A 22,121-nucleotide genomic window follows, 5' to 3' on the forward strand; every position below is an offset into this window, starting at 1 on the left:
AAATAGGTGCCATTCGTGTTGTAACGGGATCCCCGAGTGCACTTAACCCTGAACCACCCCGTTACAGAAGAGATGGCACCCATGCAGTACTAGAAGAACAGGCCGATTGTACCAGCGCAGCGGACCTAGGGGGTTTGCGTATCACTATCAGCGCGCGAAGTGAAGACGAAGTTCGCAATGTATACTTGACTTGAAAAGCTTAAGCACCATGTTTCACTTTACCTGAGGATGATTGTTGTACTTCTCCATACCTTATACTTACAGCTTCCACGCATTCACTTAACAAATATGCATTAAGGCAAGTGATAGTGGTATTCCTTGGAAGAGAGCAAAGACGGACGATTTATGTCTCCAGCAGTTACCAACATAAAATTGTACCAATTTTCCATTAATTATGCAAATTACGTCTTCATTTACATAATCAATATCTGCCAATGATTTTGTCGCTTTCAATTACATACTAGTATGTCACAAGTGTTTCATAGCCCTAATATGGAATAAAGCAGATTTATAGAATGTCCACATTAATTATGAAAGTTAGATCCTGATTTGCATAATTGTAGTTTAATTGTGTCAAGCATCACTTAAGCTACCTACATACAAAAAATCACGACGACCCGTCAAATGGTTGTTTAGTTATCCTCTCTCGGAGATTTTTCAAACAAATCATCCTGCATTGAAAGGGCTGAGACACAGCACATTTTCTGTATCACTTCGTATTCCCGTCTAAACAGGGAAAACGCAGTGCCACCGAATCTGTTCTGTTCTCCGTGACCTCATTTCCCTTCGCCATAACCTCAGGCCAAAGTTGGCAGTCTGAGCACTCTCAAGGACACAGCTTGTGGCGCTACATACACCGATACTCCCTCAGGTAAACAGGAATATGTGCGGCGAGTATGTGGCCTTGAAGCTGTGGTGTGTTCAACTTTAAACAACTCCTGCAATCAAATGTGCAAAGATTGAGTGTAACAAGCCGTTCGGTGTGATATAGCTGGTCCATTTTAGCGATGTTTACCATGAAAATAACGTATGTGGCTTATTTCTACCCCTGGTGTGAGTTTTTAGGTCCCGAAATCTCTAAAAAAAAGCAGAAATTTGCCCACGAAAACGGACGGGCGAGGCGTGGGGAGGGCGCTGTTGACGCCTGCATGACCCCCAAAAGGTCGAAGGTCATGGGGCACGTCCGTTGTGCAATCTTAGCCGATTTAGCTTACACTACAACGCGAACCTGTCTATATTAGCAACCGCTAATATTTCTATCTAGTTTGTTTTAATTTAGACCTTTGAGGAGTCCGTATTTTGACGATGCACCACCCCATGACAATGGGACATGCAGACAAATTTATGGACGCTTGGCGAAGCAAGGCTCTAGATGCCGCGTAAATACGAAAATTTGACCGCAGTTTACATTTAAAAAAATGACTTTGAACCGAGAATAACTGATGACCGATCGTCAGTTGTTTTACCGACAAAATTAGTGGCGTATACACGTTCTGTTTTGTGGGTTAACATAAGTTGGACGTCGGTAAAGTAAGCAGGACTGTCAGACCAAGGAGCTTTCAAAGTTGGAACAAAGAAAAGCGGCGCCGCGGGCTGTTCAGACGAGGACTGGAAGCGTGCACAGCGCGACGAACTGAGCGGCCGTCCTCTGGGCGGGACTCAATTAATTATCAAATAGACGCTAATTGGTTCTTAAGCACTAATTGTTAAAAACAATGGATAGTCTCTGTGGGTAGTCTCAACCTTAGGTGCGAAGAAAAGTTCGTAATAAGTACGCAACAAGAACGCTACTGTATCGCAACTGTATCGCTTCTCGGGAGGGCTAATCGCCACTGGAACGCTACTGAAACGCCTCCTTTGTTACAGAATCGCATTTGTCCGTTAGCGTTAAAATAGCGTTTTTGGTCCCTAAGGTACTAATTTGTGAAGAAAGTTCTGTAACCAAGGCATAAGATCTATGACATGGTAGGATTTGAACACAGGACCTCTTGGTTCTGAGCTGAACATGCTTCCATTTATGACTCACCTAGCATTGCCTTGTGAGCACTCTGGGAAGAAGAGAGAACAGACCAGAGAGTCGATGTCAGGATGACAGTGGGACATCTGGAGCAGGTCCAGCACCTCGAACACAGCCTGCACTACAGACAGGGAGAACTCCTGTACAGGGAAGCCCAGTGCGTTTGGGAACTGTGCGCGGGAGTACGGCAGGGCAGAGCAGCGACTGTGCCGAATTGGCTCACAAACTGGGGAAAAAAACAAGCAGTTTGTATCAGATCCTGTTTAATGATAATGTAGGATTCAAAACTCGTTCCTCTCAGGTTGGTTACCCATCAATGTTTCAGACTTTCATCAACACTGGCTGTTTATTTTAAAAGGTGGTAACTGAAAGCTAGGATTACATTTGAATGTTCATCTGTGTTGGTCGTAATCATAGTACGATGCTGAACTACATTCCAACACAAGGGTACACAAGGATCAAATTTTTAACAACCACTGTTTCCTTCATCAGGATAAGTAATGACCATTTACTTCTAAATGTAAACCCACAAGAGTTAAAGATATGTCACCTTAGTTACACAAAACATTACGAATACGTGATGTCAGCATTTGATCAAACGTGTCAGGTAGTTTTCCAAGGACACAACAGTGGGGCCTACTAAGGATTCGAACCCTGAACCTTCATCAGGTCGACAACCCTAACCACAAAGTGTTAGTAATAGTTACACACTTACCTGACCACATACTGTCATGAGGTCCAGTCCGGTTGCCATGTGCAGACATGTTGTGTAGACCAGACATATCCGGTCCAGAAGACATGTCCGGTAGAGCAGACATGTTGTATGGAGCTAAAAAGAAGAGTAGCAGTCAGCAAAAGTAAATACAAAGTTTCTAACTTGCCTGTCTTTTCAATAATGCAGTATGTATTGTGTTTTTTTCTCTGTACATCATATAGAACATTTACATTCAGTATTTTAAAAGAAGTCATAGGACCTGCAAAATGTAATTATTATAGTGAATTGTTGGCATTTTCCTAGTTTCTATTAATATTTCTTTCAACATATCATTATTTACATTGATTTTGTACAAGAATCTAATATTATTAAATTAAATATCAAACTGTATATTATGCAGCTGTAACAGTTTATCATAGTCAGTTCTGTTAGGTTTTTTTTAATTAGTTTGTTTCTAGTAATGGGGCCCGTCCTTGGTGCTGTAACTTGGAATGTTGAATGAGTTCATGATTTTGCTGACAAAGTTAACTAACGAGAAGCATAACAAACATTGTTTGGAACATTGAATGAGTTAATGGTTTTGCTAACAAAGTCAATTAACCAGGAGCATAACAGACATTGTCTTGGAACATTGAATGAGTTAACGATTTTGTTAACAAAGTTAACTAACCAGGAGTGTAACAGTTATTGTCTGGAAAAACGTGACAGACTATGGACAGGAACTCCAGCTCAGGTCCTCCACAGGTCACAATCACCTCCTGACAGAACGAGCGGCAAGGCATCCTAGAAAAGAACATATTTTGTCTCACTATCATGAAAGTTCGTCTGTGATGGTAGTTAGATGTTCAAAGCTAACATTTTTGTGGCAACACGAGATTGTTCTCACCTAGAGCTTTCAACCAGTCACTCTGGTCATCTTCAATAGACTGACCCAGTAAGACTTGTAACATGGCTTCTTTGAAGTGTGACGTCAACACTGGGTCAAAAGTATCTGGTAGACGATGTCAGCCCCCAACGTGTGATGGGCTCTGATGTAAGCCATGTAGTGACAAGTCTCACCTGATCGGTTTATTGAAGAGTGACAGTTCGAAAGCTCTATGTGAGAATAACAGTAACTGTTTTAACTTGAAATACATATTGCCCCCATTTCAAAGACAGTATTAATGGTTAAAGATGGAACTCAACTTGGATCTACCACAAAAAATCCGGGCTGCCATATCCAAACTTTAATAAGGTTGCTTTGGAAGAAAAAACGATGTGCACCAGGCATTTTTTGGGCAAGGTATTTTTTTGGCTTAATTATTTAGTAACTCTTTTCTTTTTGCTTAAGGTCCTTACCTGACTCCATCAGGTGTACACTGCTTGAATGACAGAGAACAGAGGAGTTTATCCAGGTGCGGGTGACACCTGGACACCTGCAGAATGTCCAGGAGGCCCATGACGGCAGGTGTGACGACCAGGGCAAAGTTTTGACTCGGCAGTGCAAAGAAATTTGGGAAGATCGTCTGGGCGTCTGGCACCATACAACGGTCATACTGAACTGGTTCACAGGCTGGAACAGAAAAGAAATACAAAATTAGTTCAAATATCAAATCATCTGTATATTAACTGTTAGGCCACTATTAAGTAATAATATGTTATTTTATTTTATTTTTTATTATATGCATGTATACATGTATAGTTCTTTATTGCAACTTCATGTCCGATGGCTGGTACAGATTTGTATTAAAGATTGGTATAAAACCATGTGCTAACAGAAAGTTCTACTTTTAATAAATTACTTATGTTGTTATTCTCCGAGTCTACTTAGAACAAAATGAATGTATATGTGACAGAGGATGTGTAATTAATTTTAATATTTTTAGCTTATTTCTTTTGAAATTACAAACCAAACTTGCAGTTTGCAGCTTATTTTCTGTTGACTATGCAATTAATTAAACGGAAATTTCCAGAGATTTACTACTGAGCTCTTACCAGTGTGGTTGTGTGGTTTTGCCTGGCCAGGCCCACCTGGAATAGAGCAATCAGACAGATTGAAATATGAAGTCTTTATGTCAAGGCCCCAAACTCTACACTAACTTTCACATGTTCACAGTTAAAAAACTACCCCTCTCTTAACATCAGATTCTGAAAACTTGCACATCAAAAAAAAGTGGTATTCTTTGTCTTCCTCTGTCTCAAAAAAAAAAAACAATAAACAGTAGACCACAACTTAACACCCCATCCTTAGGATTGCAACTCTTTACAGTAGCGTACATGACAGGTGAACGACAAAAGACGGGATTCAAACTCCCAAGCTCTTAATCCAGAGGCAGGGTTGCTAACCTCAGGACTATGCATGCTAGAAGATAGTTTCTTCAAAGCGATTTTCATGTGAAGACTTCTTAAAGTGTATAGGGCCACACCAATTTAATTTGTTAGTTCTCGGATTTGCCTCTTCTTTTTTTTCTGATTTGAAAAAAAAAATTGGTTCTGAATCAACTCAAAATTGCTCATATTTTGCCCCAACAGTTAAGGAAAGTCCTTTTCTTCCTAGTTGTTACAGTTCTTCCATCTATCAATGCATTGGTTTGATTCAAAGTTCAAAATTCATTGTTTAAATGTTGACCCTGCCTTTTGTATTGACTTCATGGCTCCTATCGTAGCATTTGGGGTTATGATAGGATGCCTAGTGTCTTTATTTTATTTTATTTTTGCCTTGTTACTTCATATATTTTCTGAAAAAACCTGAGACCTACATGTAGCAAATTAAATTGGTGTGGTCTTAGTGTGGTCCTAACCTGAAGAACCTCCACTGATGCAGTTTGTGTCCGGCAGAGCGTTACAGACGACAGCCAACCACGGCAAAGCCTCTACGAGCGGCGACTCTTCCAGACCCACCAGACCGAGTACGGCCCCTCCGCAGGACGTCACGATCTCCTCACACAACGAGCGGCACGGAAACCTGACGGAAAAGAGAAGAAATATCATCATCTAAAACTGTTACACTTCTTCTACCCTTGATGCTTATTTTCCTATAAACTTGTCAACTGGATGAAGTTTTGTTATTGAGTTTAATCAATATGCTACTAGTCTAAAGTCTAATAGTACTCATATGATATACAATATGAATCTTTCAGATTTGCAAGACTTGAAAGACAAAATGTGGTATATAATGTAGGTTTGGGCCCCCTTGCAGAGAATTTTGGAACTGCAGGGGCATTTTTGTGGGAATCTTGTTTGATGGTACACTTACATGAAACCCTGTATTTCACAGGGGAAGACCAACAAATAGTCACAGGCCTCCAGATGTGGGTGCACTGAGAAAGGTTAGCAAAGATTTTTGTACTGCAATCCTAGGGCATTTTTGTTGGAGACTTGCAACTTTCACCCATATAAAACCTTGTGGTTCAGGTGGAGAAAAACAGAGAGGAGAGGTGATAGTGGCCCTGGAAAAGGTTTGGGCCCCTAGCAAAGATTTTTGGAACTGCAGGGGCATTTTTGTCAGAGTCTAGCACTCACATGAAACCCTGCAGCTCACAGCTGCAGAGAGAAGAGCAGAGAACTGTGACACTGGCAAAGGTTTGGGCCCCCTAGTATTGCTCTCTGGAACTGCAGGGGCATTTTTGTCAGAAACTAGCACTCACATGAAACCCTGCGGGTGACAGGGAGAGAAGAACATTGAACAGGCGATGGTCTCCAGGTGAGGGTGACACTGCGTCATCCCGACCATGTCCAGCATCGATAAGACACCATGAGCAGAGGCGATGGCAAAGCCCTGGTTTGGCTGCATGACCAGGTTTGGGAACTGGGTGTTGGAGTAGGGCAGTGATGAACAACGGTTGTAACGAAGAGGCTGGCACTCTGCAACAACAAAACAGGAAATAAATGAAAGATGTTTAAAGGTAAAACTTTTGTTTCAACACAAAGAGCACAGAAGTTGTTTGCAGAAAGGAAATCAAAGATGTTTGCAGTATGCTTAGTATTTAGAGTTGTGAATTTCTTGATTGTTTTATTTATCATTGATTCTGCACATATTCTACTGTCACTTCTTCCTGACCTACAGGGAGACCATTTTGACCTCCACTTTGACCTTCAACTCACTCTGCTGTTACCCCCCCCTCCCCCTTTTCATGTACAAACACAAAGTTCTCTTAAACAAGAGTTACCTGTGCTGTTATATGAAGCAGCTTCCCTCATTGGTTCTTCCTGGGAAGCTGCAAAAAAAATTTCAAAGAACAAAGTTAGTAAATGTGAAATTAATCAACAATTGAAAGAAACAAGCTCTATCAGCCATTTAGTTGAATGTTTAAATAATGTTCTATTTTACTGCTATCACTTTTCTGTATCATCCACTATATCTATACCTTGTAATGTTCAAATGGAGATAAAGAAACTGAAATGATGTAAACCAAACGTACGAGCTGCTATGCAGTTGTCCTGCGGCAGTGCGAAGCAGGCAAACATGAGAAACTCCAGTTCTGTGGAGTTCAGCGCCTGACTCACACAGGAGGACAGGATCTCCTGACAGAACGATGCACACGGCAGCCTGGGGAAACATGAAGTAAAAAACATAAATTAGTACTTAAATTCACTTTGTCTTCATGGAGGAAAAATTTCATGGTCTGAGGCAAATGGCAAAAGCGGAGGGGGGGGGGAGGGCAGAGGACAAGTGGCTTGATAATGGTTACCGTATTTAAACTAGTTTCATAGACTACATGTGGGTACAGATTGACCAAGAATACATCGTTTTCTGATTATTCTTTTAACCTAAGTTAAAACATCCCTATCCCAAAGCATACTCATACATGTATCTGTGAGGTAAAACTTCAATGTTGCTGACAGAAAACGGTTGCTTGTTTTGAATCATAGGCTCAAGTTCTAGCTGTTTATAAATGGGAAGTACCCAAAAAATTAGGAGACTTCTCTCATAGCTTCTTTTGGGGCTACTAGTATTTCAAACACTCCAAGTATGAAATGATGGCTGAAATATGCTAAAAGACAGATTTCCTTATATGCAGAATAATTTTGTTTAGCAATTGCCACCCTAAAACTGCAGTGGATGCCTTTAAAGGCATTTAATACGATTTTTCACAGCAAAACTGGAAATATTCTGAATAAGATGATCTTTGTGATATTGCCACATACTGCTTCACATTAGCACATTTAAATTCAGCATTTCATACTTAATGGGCATTTAAAACTGCAGAAACAAGCCCCAAGATGAGTCCTTTATTTTCTGGGTGGTACCCTGAAAAAAATCCCAGGGCCCTTCCAGTAAACGGTTTCTGTCAGAATTTTGGAATTTTTGCTCCAGCATACATTGAGATAGTGTGGTTTCAACTTAGTATGTACATATTAAATGACTAGAATATAGACTTTAAAAGTCGGGTGTCCAAGCCCTACAAACTGCACTGGATGCCTTACTTGACTCCTTGAGGAGAACACTCGGGAAAAGCCAAGGAGCAGATGAAGACATCGAGATGAGGATGGCAGTGAGACATCTGCAGAAGGTCGATGACCCCAAACACGTTAGGAACCACGCCGTACGCCAGCTGCGGTCCGAAATCTCCCAGCATGCTCGGGAACCTGGTCTTTGAGTACGGCAGGGCAGAGCAGCGTTCATATGGAACATCAACACATTCTGGGAAAGAAAGATAATCAAAATTAACATCCAGAGTTTAATATTATGTTGAGTAGAAATTAAAGAGAAATATTAAACTTAAAGGGATTCAATCTTCAAGCATTTTTGGAACTATTATTATTAATATTCAATACATTCTTTTGTAGACTCTAGTCTAGCCAATAATCAAAGCCTGGATATGAATGTATGTATTGATAAATAACTATATACTCTAGATCTGTAGAAAACAGGATCTGCAAAAAAGATGGCTAGAAATCAAAAGACACCAAGTTGTGTACATTTGTACTTAGTCATATGCATTGATATGTTAGGCCACACCAATTTAATTTGTTGTTTCTCGGATTTGTTCAAAATCTATTGTTTTCATTATAAGCCAGCCTGGTATGTTGACTTCATGGCTCATATTGTAACATTTCCGGCTTCCATGGGGTGCCTTGGCCTGTTTTTTTTTTGCCCCGTCGCTCCATTAAAAAAAAAAAAATCCAAGAAGCAACAAATTAAATTGGTATGGCCTTACATAGGATGTTACCAACAAATGATTCAGCACCAAGGACATCACCATACCATCAGTCATACACTACTACAAAATTTAATGTAGTTACCTCCTGGTGTGGAGGTAATGTTTTAGGCATGTTGACATACATATCCCATGCAGAAACCTGCACAACTTCAGCACAATGAGCAAGTTACTATAATAATTATTATAGTATGTAGGCTATATAATAATTTATATTATAATTTTGGTAGTCCTTTGGACTATTTTCCCAAAGTTGACATAAGCATGTTGAACTTCCTAGAGTGACGACTATCCACAAGTTTGCACTGACCTGTGTTATTATACAGGATAGGTCCCAGTCCTGGGGCCATGGCTGGTGGGCTTGTAGGGGAAGCTGAAGAATGGTAAAAAGAAGTTAATTTTAGGCATGAAAATTTTTATTGCATCTGTCCTACATTTTTATGTTTTATCAGGTGCATAAATGTCCTGTATTCACCTTAGATAGTAGCTTAATACTTGTCAATAGTTAAGGGGGCACACCCCAGTTTATTTGGCATTTCTATTTGAAGCTGCCTCAAATCTAGTGACCGTCTCTGCCGTGGAATAATTTGGAAGGAGAATAACTGTATATGAGACGAAAGGATATCTCTTCAGCTACAAGACCAGCTGAGTTTGGTTTCTTCAACCTTTTTAAGTTTGGTAAAATCAACAGAAAAAACATTATTTTCACTCCAAAATTGCAAATTTTCGCGTAGGATAATCCCATAGAAAAAAATTTTACGGCAGAAATGACTGATTCTGGCAGAAAGACCCAAGCCTTGACTATACCCGAGTAAATTATAAAGAAAATCCTAGTACTGTAATTTTTTTTAACTGTCCACGGCGCGAGGGGTTGCAAATTCACTCTTAGGAAGGCGCAGAGCGAAATCTAGGTCAAACGGGCGGATTACACTTGGTACGCAAGGATACCCGGAAGTAAGGTTTGGAGCCAAAAGACATTAATGCATTTTCACCCCGAAATCACCATTTCTTACACTCTTCAGCCATGTCAATGTTTAGTGATATTTCATGGCAGTTTATGAGAAATGTCACCTCAAACTTGGACCCTCAAAACCCTTTCGTCACTTTTTTACAACGGACTACCACGGACCCCGGTCGCAGAAGAACTGGGGTGTGCACCGTTAAGAGAAATTTGCATCCCTTAAATCTTCCGATAAACCAACTTTAACTAATCTTACATCCTCCTACAATATTTCATTCAATTTCGAAGAGGGAAAGGATGTAGAAAAAAAGTCTGATCATTTTTAATTGCTTACTAATATTCTTATAGATATCTACAAAATGTACGTTACACAATTACTGATTACAAATAATAGTCCAGTACGACAAAAATGAAAATAAAAGTCAACAATCCTTAATAAATTCATTATAAAAGTGATGATGATATAATGTGAGTTTAAAGTTGACTGACTAGGAGTGATGCAGTTGTCTTCAGGCAGGGGGAGACAGACCATGGCTACCCATGGCAGGACAGTGGGGAGGGGGGTGTTATCCAGTCCCACCAGTCCTAACACTGGGACTCCACAGGACATGATGACTTCTTCACACAGGGAACGGCATGGCAGCCTAGAAATCATGATAGAGGGAGCTTTATCAACATTTTATTTCTTCGAGGAAACTTTGGTAATAAAAACATTTCATCCTTTAAAAAGACTCATGATTATAAAACTGAAAAAAAAAACAGTCAAGATTTTAGAGACAGTTACCATAATCTCTTCAAGATTTTACTAAAAGTTCCCCAAAAAATGATATTTTTTCAAAGAGAACACAAACAAACAAACAAACAAACAAAAGGTATACTTACATCGTCCCCTCAGGTTGACATGTAGGAAACATCAGTGCACAGATGACAGACTCCAGGTCAGGGTGACAGTGTGACAGGTGAAGCATGTCCAGTACAGAGAACACAAACAAACAAACAAACAAACAAAAGGTATACTTACATCGTCCCCTCAGGTTGACATGTAGGAAACATCAGTGCACAGATGACAGACTCCAGGTCAGGGTGACAGTGTGACAGGTGGAGTATGTCCAGTACAGAGAACACAAACAAACAAACAAACAAACAAAAGGTATACTTACATCGTCCCCTCAGGTTGACATGTAGGAAACATCAGTGCACAGATGACAGACTCCAGGTCAGGGTGACAGTGTGACAGACCCAGCATGTCCAGTACAGAGAACACAACGGCCGCCGTGGCCCCGGCAAACTCCTGGTTAGGCTGCATGAGCAGGTTTGGGAAGCGGGTGTGGGAGTACGGGAGACCGGCTGAGCACTGGCTGAACCGGATTGGATGGCATTCTGTGAAAGGGGGAACAGTACATCAAGCCAATGATTATTATATATAAAGGGTCCTGAGCTCTTTTTGTATTGTAGTAGATGGTCTACAGCTTCCATCAAGGGTAAGGTCAAGTTAAATCCTCTTGTGAATCAACTTTGAACTGTAATTTCCAACATAATGATTATAAGTTGGACTTAATGACGGAATTTTCAACTGTACAACTAAGTACTAGCTGTTTCAAGTCTTTGTGAAGAAATGAACATTATCCTCTGCTTCTGTAACATTGTCAGTTTTTGTGTTTGAAATTACAGTTCAATCTTCATGCGTATCATAATCATGTGTATCATGTGCCTCAGTGAAGGTTAGACATCCACTGGCAGGTAATAAGCTATACATGCCAAAAAATAAACAGTTACTCATTGACAAGCAACTGGACAACGATTTTGCTCAAGTGACTTGGCTTTTTTGGCGTTGTTTCATAACAGCTTCTACCAACAATTTTACTTGATTTTAGCAATGATTTTAGCTTGAAAGTTTGACTTTAAAAGACACAGTTAAACTTTCAAGCCAAAATCATTTCTTGTTTTCCATATATATTGCTCTATACCTGAGCTGTTTTGTGGGACTGCCATCCTGCTCCCTGATGTCTGGTTATACATGGGCTGGTCTGCAAAAAGGATAAAAAGAGAAATTACCATTTTAACAAAAAAGAAGAAACAAAAGTGGATCATCATCATTTCCCATTGGTTTTAAGTTCAGGCTGTCTTTCAAAGTTTCATTCATGTTTGGGAAGAACCACAACCTGGGCAATGGTAAAGAACCCACCACACCTTTTGAACAAGATTAGGAGCATGCCTCGGTTTGCAATGGTCCAGTATTAGCTGAATAACTAAGGTTGGTCATTCACTTCAAATCACCCGGATGGAGGCCTGGTGAACCCTGTCTCATATTACCCACATCAACATCATCACCAGAATATTAAATCGCACTAATGGACATTGTAATAAAGGAGACAAAAAAAACAACAACAAGAAGTCTGTATCACTTACATGGTGAGATGCAGTCCTGTTCAGGCAGTGCATAGCAGGCAAACATGAGAAACTCCAGTTCTGTGGAGTTCAGCGCCTGACTCACACAGGAGGACAGGATCTCCTGACAGAACGATGCACACGGCAGCCTGGGGAAACGGTGATAAAAAAATCAATAAAACATGATCTTTGGAACTCATAGGCCGAAAAAGGCTGATTCCCAAGGGAGCCTAATAATAGATGAAAAAGTATACATAATTAAGAAAATAATATAACATAGAATTAATGTAATGATTAGAAATAGACAAGGGCTGACGTCATCTACCAGATACACATTGTCAAGTACATTATACCTTTGACCCTGGGTCAGTCGACTGAGGAAGACCAGAGTGACTGGTTGAAAGCTCTTTCTATATATATAATATAGAATTATATTATAACTTATATACTAGGTGAGAGAACTTCTTGTATTGGATTAAAAGTTTTAATTTTAAACAGGAAAATTACGACTGAAGTCTGTGTACAAGCATGAACACTCAGGGAACAAACAAACAAACAAACAAGAACTTACTTGACCCCTTGAGGCTTACAATCTGGAAACACGAGTGCACACATGAAGAGGTCCATGTAGGGGTGGCAGTCTGTCATCATCAGTAGATCCAGCGTACCGAACAGTGCCGGCGCCAGCGTGGCAGACAGACCGCGGTCAATGTCGTTTATAAACCGTGTCTGGGAGTACATGGCCGCACAGCGATCGTTGGGGACGGGCTCACATTCTGGAAAAACAAAAACAGGGAGACAAAAAATCATGACCCATCACCCTTCACTCAACCGTGACGGGGCCAACATTGTCTACCAGATACCTTTGACCCAGTCTTGACGTCACACTTCAAAGAAGCCACGTGACAAGTCTTACTGGGTCAGTCTACTGAGGAAGACCAGAGTGACTGGTCGAAAGCTCTAGGTAAGAGAATTTCTTTGTGTTGGATTAAAACTTTTCACTTAAACATGAAACTACCTAGTAGCTAGTACACACTGTCAGATGAACAGTTACTTTCATGATGATAGTAAAAAGATCAGGGCATTGCAACTATCCCTCAACAGAGACAGGGGGCGCCACAAACTTTCTGCAACTTATGATCCACTACTCAGCATAAGCTGACACCACAAAAGTGGATTGCTTATTCCTTGACAAAGACTGAAGTTGAATTTCAAAGACTTTATTCACAACGACTTGTTTAGAAGAGGCAACGTTTCAATGACCGTCTGTCATCTTTATCAGGGTTAAAATGACTGGTTCCCATCATATCAGCGAAGCTAGGACTGGTGTTGCTGGTTCACTGTGCACTGAAATCGCTTTTTGTGTAAAATTGATATTAAGATTGAAATGATAACAATCAATGATATAATTACATCAGGTTCTGCTTTGCATGGGTACTTTGAAGACTTAAAAAAGCAGCAGCAGTAGAATTAAGGAGTTGTTTCCAGCAGGTGTGACAAAGCTTATTAATAAGGAAGAACAATGTTCTCACCTGTGCCGTTATACAGACTCATCATTAGTATCATTTCAGCAGAGGGAGCACTGGGATCATTTGATACATCTGTAAATATAATCATCATGATATTAGATGTCTCATTATATTATCATATATTATTATAAGCTTCATTGCACAATAATTGTATGACATGCAATACGTACAATGTATTAGCATTTATTGCATCTACATTGAAAATAACATGTAATACTAAATCTACCTTTAGTTACAGCAGGGAATGAAAAATGCGCTTTTTAAAATCATTGGACCTTGTACATTTGACTTTTTACTGTTTCTGAAAAATTGACCCTATATGTAAAACATAGTTAAACAAAATATCTTAATCATGTAACCTGTACTTTGTTATACTTAATATTATATAACCCCAAGCACTTCACTTGTGCACCTACTCAAAAAGTAGCCAGCAGGCCAACTTGATAAAAACAAATAAACAAAGGCCCAAACAAACAAACAAACAAACCAGAAGCGACACAGTCCTCATCTGGCAGAGCTGAGCAGACAGTGGCGAGGAAGGGGAGAACAGCAGCCAGCGGTGATTGGTCCAGCCCCAACAGTCCCAGTACAGGTACTCCACAGGTACTCACTATCTCCTCACACACTGACCTGCAGGGCAATCTGGGGGAACAACAGCAAAAATACAATAAATAAACATTCAAACAGACAACTAAACAACATGCTCTCACACAGGCACCCACAGGTGCTCACTATCTTCTCACATACTGACCTGCAGGGCAATCTGGGGGAACAACAGCAAAAACACATTGTCAATAAATAAACAATACAAACAGACAACTAAACAACATGCTCTCACACAAGCACCCACAGGTGCTCACTATCTCCTCACGTACTGACCTGCACAGCAATCTGGGGGAACAACGACAATATATTAAACAAACAAAGAAATAAACACTATGGCACAGGCACCTCACATGTACGCATTATCTCCTCACACACTGACCTGCAGGGCAATCTGGGGGAACAACGACAATACATTAAACAAAGAAATAAACACTATGGCACAGGCACCTCACAGGTACTCAGCATCTCCTCACACACTGACCTGCAGGACAATCTGGGGGAACAGCAACAATTGAAAATAAACAAACAAATAGACAGCAAAATTTTCTCACACATGAACCTGCAAGGCAGTCTGGGGGAAACAACAAAATAATCAAACAAATAAACAAACATGATCTTCTAAAGCAACCTGCATGGAAGTCTGGAGGAAAACAACGACCTGTGGCAGAATCTGGAAAAACATCAAAATAAACAAACAAATAAACAAACATGATCTTCAAACAGCAACATGTAGAGGTGTGCTGAAATTCCTAAAGGTTGTTGACAAAATAATAGTTGCCATGGCAACTCACTTGAACCAATCAGCAGAGCAGTTGGGGAAGAAGAGCGTACAGATGACATCATCCAGATTCCCATGACAACCAGACAGGCCGAGCAGGTCCATGCCTGTGAAGATGGCGGAGGCGATGGCGAGGGGGAATTCGTGACTCGGCAGTCCGAAGGCCGCGTAGGTGTAGGGGTAGTCCATCGGTGAGCAACGGGGGTGTCGCACGGGCTGACACTCTGGGGGGACGGGTGGATATTTGAAAAATGATTTCAATGCAAGGCCATTCAGGGCTCAAAATCGTGCACCCAAATTTGGAGCTGTGCACCCAATTTTTTTTGCACTGGTGCACCCAAATATTTTCATGGGTTTACGTATGTCAAGATGTTAAATGTATAGTTTTGTAGTATACATGTACAGCATATTCTATGTCAGTGTCAGAAAAATCTTAGTTTCAAATCATTCTAAAGACTTGTACTACTTTTCTTAAGATTGTGAAATGAAACAATAATTTTTTGCTGACATTCTACCCATTTTATTCTATATGGTGCACACAAAAATTTGGTTGCACCAGTGCACCTATTCCAAATGAATTTTGAGCCCTGCTATTGATTGAGAAGCCCTCTTCAGGGCACTGAACTTAGTTAATGGGAGGTACATGTATAGGACATGGCAGTCACATGAACGTTAGTTTTAAAGGCTTTCGGGTTGTATTGAATTTTGTATTATAGATCTGAAGTTTGTGGCAACCATGCATCATAAAGCATTTATTTCAAACTCACCTGCACCAGTCAGTGTCATGTTGAGCTGAGCTGACCCTGTGTATTTGTCTGGAAAATATTACAAACATGAATGACATTATAACATCTTATAATATTTATCAAAAGAAACAGTGATTGCCATCTTTGTAATCAGCTTGAGCTCTTTACACAACCATGCATCCCAAATAAATCATTTATTTGTTTACTGGTAATCAATTTGTGAATGACTGGTAGGCAAAACGTGGGCTACAGTTGGGTGGTTTGCCTACTGATAATTTCCAAATGCCTTCAAATAATTTACATGTTCATGATGTAAACAAAAACAGCAATAACTCGTATGGAATGTGGCTACCTGTAATATACACAATCTGATGTAACACCAGAGAAAGGGATCAAACCCGCTCTGAACGTGGTGTCTCAACCCACAACCAATTAGGCTGGACAGTTGGCATGATGCCTTGTTACAGAGACAATGAACTAACCAGTGTTTAAAATTAAAACTTTTGGTCCAACACAAAAAAAAATTCTCTCACCTAGAGCTTTTGACCAGTCACTCTGGTCTTCCTCAGTAGACTGATCCAGTGAAGCTTGTCACGTGGCTTCTTTGAAGTGTGACGTCAACACTGGGTCAAAGGTATCTGGTAGACGATATTGGTCCCCGTCGCAGTAAATTTTTTTTTGTGTTGGACCAAAGTTTTAATTTGAAATATGTAACTGCCAACAAAGATGAACTTTCATGATAGTATACAATGTATGAACTGACCAGGTTTGATGCAGTCCTTGTTCGGCAGTACAGAACAGCCCAGAATGACCCACTCCATCCCCATCTCAGCCAGCAGGGACATCCCACATGTACCTACTATCTCCTCACACAGGGAACGGCAGGGCAGACTGAACAAACACAAGGAAACTTGGTCAGTCTGGTGCTGGGCCTGTGGAAAAGGGGGTCACTGTATATAAAAACTGATCATGAAAAACATGGGGCTATTCAGAAAATTAAATACTGTAACTTTTTTCTCAGGTTGCCAACTAGGCTTGTCTGTGTGTCAATCTGTGTGTGTGTTTGTGTGTGTGTGTGTGTGTGTGTGTGTGTGTGTGTGCGTGCGTGTGTGTTTGTGTGTGTCTATCACAGTGTCTGTGTGTGTACAATTGTGTGTGTTTATGTGTGTGTATGTTTGTACATTGGGTTAAATTTTTCTGTTACTCACAAGATGCTTTTAGTCTGGCAGTCTGCAGGCAAGCGAGTGCATGTACATGTGTGTGAGCGTACTACATTTTGTACATGGAGTGAAGTCTGCCATCTCTCCGTTACACACGTGATACTGTCAGCCTCACACTTTGGGAAGGCGAGAGTGTGTGTGTGTACATGGGGGGGGTGAAGTCTGCCATCTCTCCGTTACTCTACGTGATACTGTCAGCCTCACACTTTGGGAAGGCGAGAGTGTGTATGTGTACATAGGGGGGATGAAGTCTGCCATCTCCCCGTTACTCACGTGATACTGTCAGCCTCACACTTTGGGAAGGCGAGTGAGCACACCAGGAACTCCAGGTGTGGATGACAGGCAGACAACATCAGCATGTCCAGAACTCCGAATATGGCCGGCGCCGCGCCCAGCGCTGCCTCATGCAGCGGGAGATCGAACGGGCTGGGAAACCTGGTCGTGGAGTACGGCATGGCCAGGCAGCGGTCGTAGCTGATTGGTTCACATTCTGAAAGTAATATAAACAGTCAAACAAACATCACAATCATGGTGAAAACAAATTAAACAAGTGCTTTTAAAAAAAGCTGACATTTCGGCTGACGAAGGTTTTACTGCGGCCGTTATTGAGGTAGAAGTTGTTGAAATGATATTACCCAAGTTGATGAAATTGGTACGAGACCACTTAAAGAAGAAAACACATCTGATAAAAAAAGCAAAACAGCGGATGTTAAAAAGAAAATTTAAAAAACTCATACGTCGGGACTTGAACAATTAGTTTTTGAGTGTTAAAAGCAAAACAGCGATTGCTAAAAAGAAAATTAAAAAAAGCTCCTCTCCGGGGATCGAACTCGCTATGTGCAAACCCCGCCACGTGCACCGCAAAAAAAGAAAATTAAAAAAAAAGAACATTAAAAAAAATTTAAAAAGAAATTAAAAAATTAAAAAAAAGAAAATTAGAAAAAAGAAAATTTAAAAAAAAAATTTAAAAAAAAAAGAAAATTAAAAAAAAAAGTTCCTCACCGGGGATCGAACTCTCAATGTCTAGACCCCGCCACGTGCACCGCCACTCATCTAGCAACTCTACTCGTTGAGCTATATCATTATGTCATTGTGGAGCGCCTAAACAACATACTATATATATAGCCATCCGAGAAAATTGGGCAGGTCCGAGCGAATTATGATTGAAACATGAAAGCCCGTCTTTAAACAGAGTAAGTATCAAACGTATTGACATTCCTGAGTAAGAACAATGCAACAGGCAAACATAAAAGTAGCAAACATAATAGAGAAACTTCGCCAGGACATGCAACAACGACATCTAGCGACAGGTGGCATTATTGTCGTCATTAACATAATTTATGCAATCATCTTTAGATTTGTGGTACGATCAATAAATTAGCGCCTAAAAACTTATGCAACCATACCTCGATCAATATTATGTCAGTAGATGAGACTGTTACTACATAAAGTTTCTTTTTGTAAAGAACATGGATTAAAATGGCAGCAAGTCTATTGCTTATGCCACAAACCGGAAAGAAGTTAAGAGGTATTGCATGGCCTGCAGTATTACCAAACTACCAAAGAAAGAAAGAAAGAAGGATAGAATCCGTCTTACTACATTTCGGCGCGCATGCGCCGAAATGTAAAAAAAAAACAACTTCTGTATCAAGATTGAAGGATGAGCCTGGCCAACAAACAATTGTCTGAAATTGTGAATCCAGATGTAATTTGCCCACACTTGCCTGTGTTGTTGTACAAGGCAGCCGCAACAGGGGGTGCCAGTGGTCCACTGTATTGTGCTGAAACAGGAGGAAAGGTTATAAGCAAAATGTACAATGTAGAAAAACTCATTGATACTGTTAAACCTGTCTATAGTGATGACTCCATGTAAAAATGTGACAAAAATTGTCAGTGTAGACTGGTGGACACCACGGAGGGGATTCTTAATGATAGAGTCAATGGAAAGTACATGATTGTAAAAAAAGGGGCAACAATTGCCAGGTAGGTAACCTGGAATGGAAATCACTCCAACACCGCCGTAAAATGGCCAGGCTTACTACAATGTTTAAAGTCCTGCACAACACCATCTCTGTCCCCCACACCTCGTGTCTTGTCCCGGCAGCTCGATGCTCCCGCCGCACTAATCACGCTTTAAAGCTGCAGACCATCGCGAGTAAGAATAAGTATTACAGGCTCTCGTTCTTCCCTCGCACCATCAAGGAGTGGAATGAACTTGAGCCTAGTGTGGCAGAGGCGAAGTCCATCTCCCAGTTCAAAGCAGAGCTGCATTGAGCTGCCTCCCTGTCCTTGTACATTATGTATGTGTAAATATGTGTAATATAAGAACCATTGATTTCCACTTGTCCTGTCCTTGCACTTGTCTACGTCCATCCCTACCCTACCCTTTGTTTGCACACAGTCACTAATCTGCGCAGGTGCTAATAATCCTCTTTTTAGAGGGATGAGCAGTATCGAAGATGATGATGATGATGATGATGATGAAATGTTGTCACAGTGTTACAGTACTGTGTCACTGTATACTTTATATGGGTCTACCACCACCAGTTGCCTGTAACACCGCTGTCCTGGGGCACAGCCGTGCAAGGTTAGGTTAGGGTTGGGTTAGCATGAGGGAAAGAGAACAAAATGATGAGAATTATATAGTCTAAGGATATATAACACACCTGGTGCTACACAGTTGTGGTCAGGCAGGGCCATACAGGCCAGGGCCAGCCAGGGCAGGGTGGCGGTCAGCGGGGTCTGGTCCAGCCCCAGTAGTCCCAGGACAGGACCTCCACAGGACGTGATGATCTCCTGACACACAGACCTGCACGGCAGCCTGAAATCATAACGGTATGGTACGTTTCTCACACTTTTAGCCAGCCTGATCGCACCATGGGATCATTGTGCTTCATTGTTGTTCACTGGAATATCACCCAATACTAAGAATCTACTTATATAAGACAGTTTACTTGTATCCACTTGTTTGCTTGTAGTGTAACAGTGAGTAAATAGGCGTCACCAACTACCCAGCCCAATGGGTTCGGGACCTATTGGTCTAGCGGTTGTGCATGCCACGCGGGGTCTATCTTTGGGAGTCAGGCTCAACCTTGTGTCTTTCCTGCAGTAGACAACCTTAGGAAAGTCACAGACTATATTATGCTTTTGCTGTGACAATGAAGATTTTAATGTATAACGTTGAATCGTGATCAAGGCTGTCACTGACTACCCCAATATACAACCCTTGTTGCCCTTTTAACCTCTTGGTCATATGACTGCCATCGTCAGTAGCTGAGTCCGACAAAGATGGTGGATGCCATCTGCAGTCTTACTTGAAGTCTCCCTTGGTGCAGTTTGGGAAGAAGAGGGAACAGACAACGTCCTCCAGCTGAGGGTGACAGTCGGACAGTCCGAGGAGGTCCATCCCGGTGAAGATGGAAGATGCGATAGACATGCTGAAGTCTTGAGACGGCAGGCCGAGGATGTTAGGAAACATGGCGTGGGGATAGGGCAGGGCGCCGCAACGGTCGTAGTAAATCGGTTCACACTCAAATTCTGGAGGAAAAAAAAGGAAATAAATTACTACACATGTCAGTATACACATAGTATACACACTGTAGCTTTTAAAAGCATGTCTGCAGAACATACTGCAAAACCCAGATTTCACTGTAACACCATTTTTATGGGATGTTTGGTCAACGTTGCATCAGAATTCTGCCCATTGCAGTGAGAGAATAAACTGGTTCAATGCAACATTTGAAAACTGTTGATGGGATGTCATCCTTGAATAAGTCAGAAAGAAAGATGACACATTCTGCCAAAGTGTCATGCACGATACATTACGTGTTTCACGCAGGTATAGTATGTTTCACAAAGGCATTACTATCCCTGCACAGAAGACTATTGACTAATTAGAATAATGCTGTTTTGATTGTATGTTACAATAATAAATGTGTAGCTTCCACATTCTAGGTCAACTTGTGTTTAATAACACTACCAAAAATGCTTTTTCTTGTTTTTCTTTCTTCTTTCTTCTGCAAAGAAAATGTATCTTATAGCAAGAAAATTATTCTTTGAACAAGAAATTTAAGAATCCCCGTAGCAAGAAAATTCAAGAAACACTTGACGAATGTGTTTCTTGATTTTTCTTGCTGTAGCAAGCAAAACGATTCTGTCCACAAGAAAATATTTCCTGAACTAAGAGCTAACTGTTCTTGGAGCAAGAAAACCATTCTGTACACAAGAAAAGATTTCTTATAGCAGAAAAATTCTTAAGATTCTTGTTGGTGAGCATGATAGTAGAAATATTTTCTTTTCTTAGGAAAAAAGAGGAATAAAATTCTTTGTGTAAGAATCAACATACAAAGTCTTTGAAGAATGTTTCTTGAATTTTCTTGAAAATCCCCCTGGCAAGAAAATATTTCTCAACATAAGAAAATAAGAAAAATAAGAAAAAAAATTTTTGGTAGTGAAGTTGCACAGATAGTAAACTGTCAGTGGTAGGTGGGATAGTTATGAGACTTGCCTTCCGAATGTTCAGTATGGTTGGACATGTCAGTTTGGTTCCAGGACATATCCGGGTTCTGATGATGCAGCTTCCGCAGGGTTTCATTGAATGCTGTCCAGTTGGCTGGACCTACAATGGAACAGTACCGTAACTGTATTAGTATTAGCAAGGGAATCAATGATATACAATCATGTAGAAACTGTACAAGATATCTTTAAACCAAGTACATGATTGTATGATCAGCACAACGTTTTGCTAAAAATGGCTCAATTTTCTTTGCCAAAATGTCTTTAAGTCTTTCTACTGAACTATGAGTCAACTTGCCTGAAAGACAGCCTCTAAAAACATTCTGAATCACATCCAAATAACATGTTTAGGAATTATAATCATAATCTAAATCATCTGTAAAAAAAGGCCTTTTCTGATATACATGTATCAACCACAATAGATTTATCATCTTTGGCATTTTAAGAACAAACAGGAATTTTAATAAATTTTGCTCTATGTTCTGTACCAGTCCTATAGTGGGTAA

General features: G+C 40.5%; 1 protein-coding gene across 1 annotated transcript in view; it reads right to left on the reverse strand.

The window, feature by feature from the left end:
• LOC109465122 overlaps positions 1 to 22,121 on the reverse strand; it is a 126,557-nt gene that overhangs the window by 89,240 nt on the left and 15,196 nt on the right. Inside the window, exons 19-44 of the mRNA XM_019762263.1 lie at positions 21,604 to 21,718; positions 20,415 to 20,696; positions 19,767 to 19,921; positions 18,825 to 18,881; positions 17,374 to 17,590; positions 16,644 to 16,771; positions 15,902 to 15,949; positions 15,148 to 15,358; positions 14,238 to 14,392; positions 13,754 to 13,822; positions 12,835 to 12,997; positions 12,243 to 12,370; positions 11,801 to 11,860; positions 10,994 to 11,213; positions 10,323 to 10,477; positions 9,183 to 9,245; positions 8,139 to 8,355; positions 7,133 to 7,260; positions 6,881 to 6,928; positions 6,359 to 6,575; positions 5,513 to 5,676; positions 4,707 to 4,742; positions 4,071 to 4,284; positions 3,403 to 3,515; positions 2,745 to 2,846; positions 2,027 to 2,243 (exon numbers count right to left, since the gene is read on the reverse strand). Of these exons, the coding sequence (XP_019617822.1) occupies positions 2,027 to 2,243; positions 2,745 to 2,846; positions 3,403 to 3,515; positions 4,071 to 4,284; positions 4,707 to 4,742; positions 5,513 to 5,676; positions 6,359 to 6,575; positions 6,881 to 6,928; positions 7,133 to 7,260; positions 8,139 to 8,355; positions 9,183 to 9,245; positions 10,323 to 10,477; positions 10,994 to 11,213; positions 11,801 to 11,860; positions 12,243 to 12,370; positions 12,835 to 12,997; positions 13,754 to 13,822; positions 14,238 to 14,392; positions 15,148 to 15,358; positions 15,902 to 15,949; positions 16,644 to 16,771; positions 17,374 to 17,590; positions 18,825 to 18,881; positions 19,767 to 19,921; positions 20,415 to 20,696; positions 21,604 to 21,718 (3,682 nt within the window). The remainder of the gene's footprint in view (positions 1 to 2,026; positions 2,244 to 2,744; positions 2,847 to 3,402; positions 3,516 to 4,070; positions 4,285 to 4,706; positions 4,743 to 5,512; positions 5,677 to 6,358; positions 6,576 to 6,880; positions 6,929 to 7,132; positions 7,261 to 8,138; positions 8,356 to 9,182; positions 9,246 to 10,322; positions 10,478 to 10,993; positions 11,214 to 11,800; positions 11,861 to 12,242; positions 12,371 to 12,834; positions 12,998 to 13,753; positions 13,823 to 14,237; positions 14,393 to 15,147; positions 15,359 to 15,901; positions 15,950 to 16,643; positions 16,772 to 17,373; positions 17,591 to 18,824; positions 18,882 to 19,766; positions 19,922 to 20,414; positions 20,697 to 21,603; positions 21,719 to 22,121) is intronic.

This window comes from Branchiostoma belcheri, unplaced genomic scaffold, assembly GCF_001625305.1.
Source record: "Branchiostoma belcheri isolate BF01 breed outbred unplaced genomic scaffold, Haploidv18h27 scaffold149, whole genome shotgun sequence".
NCBI lineage: Eukaryota > Metazoa > Chordata > Leptocardii > Amphioxiformes > Branchiostomatidae > Branchiostoma > Branchiostoma belcheri.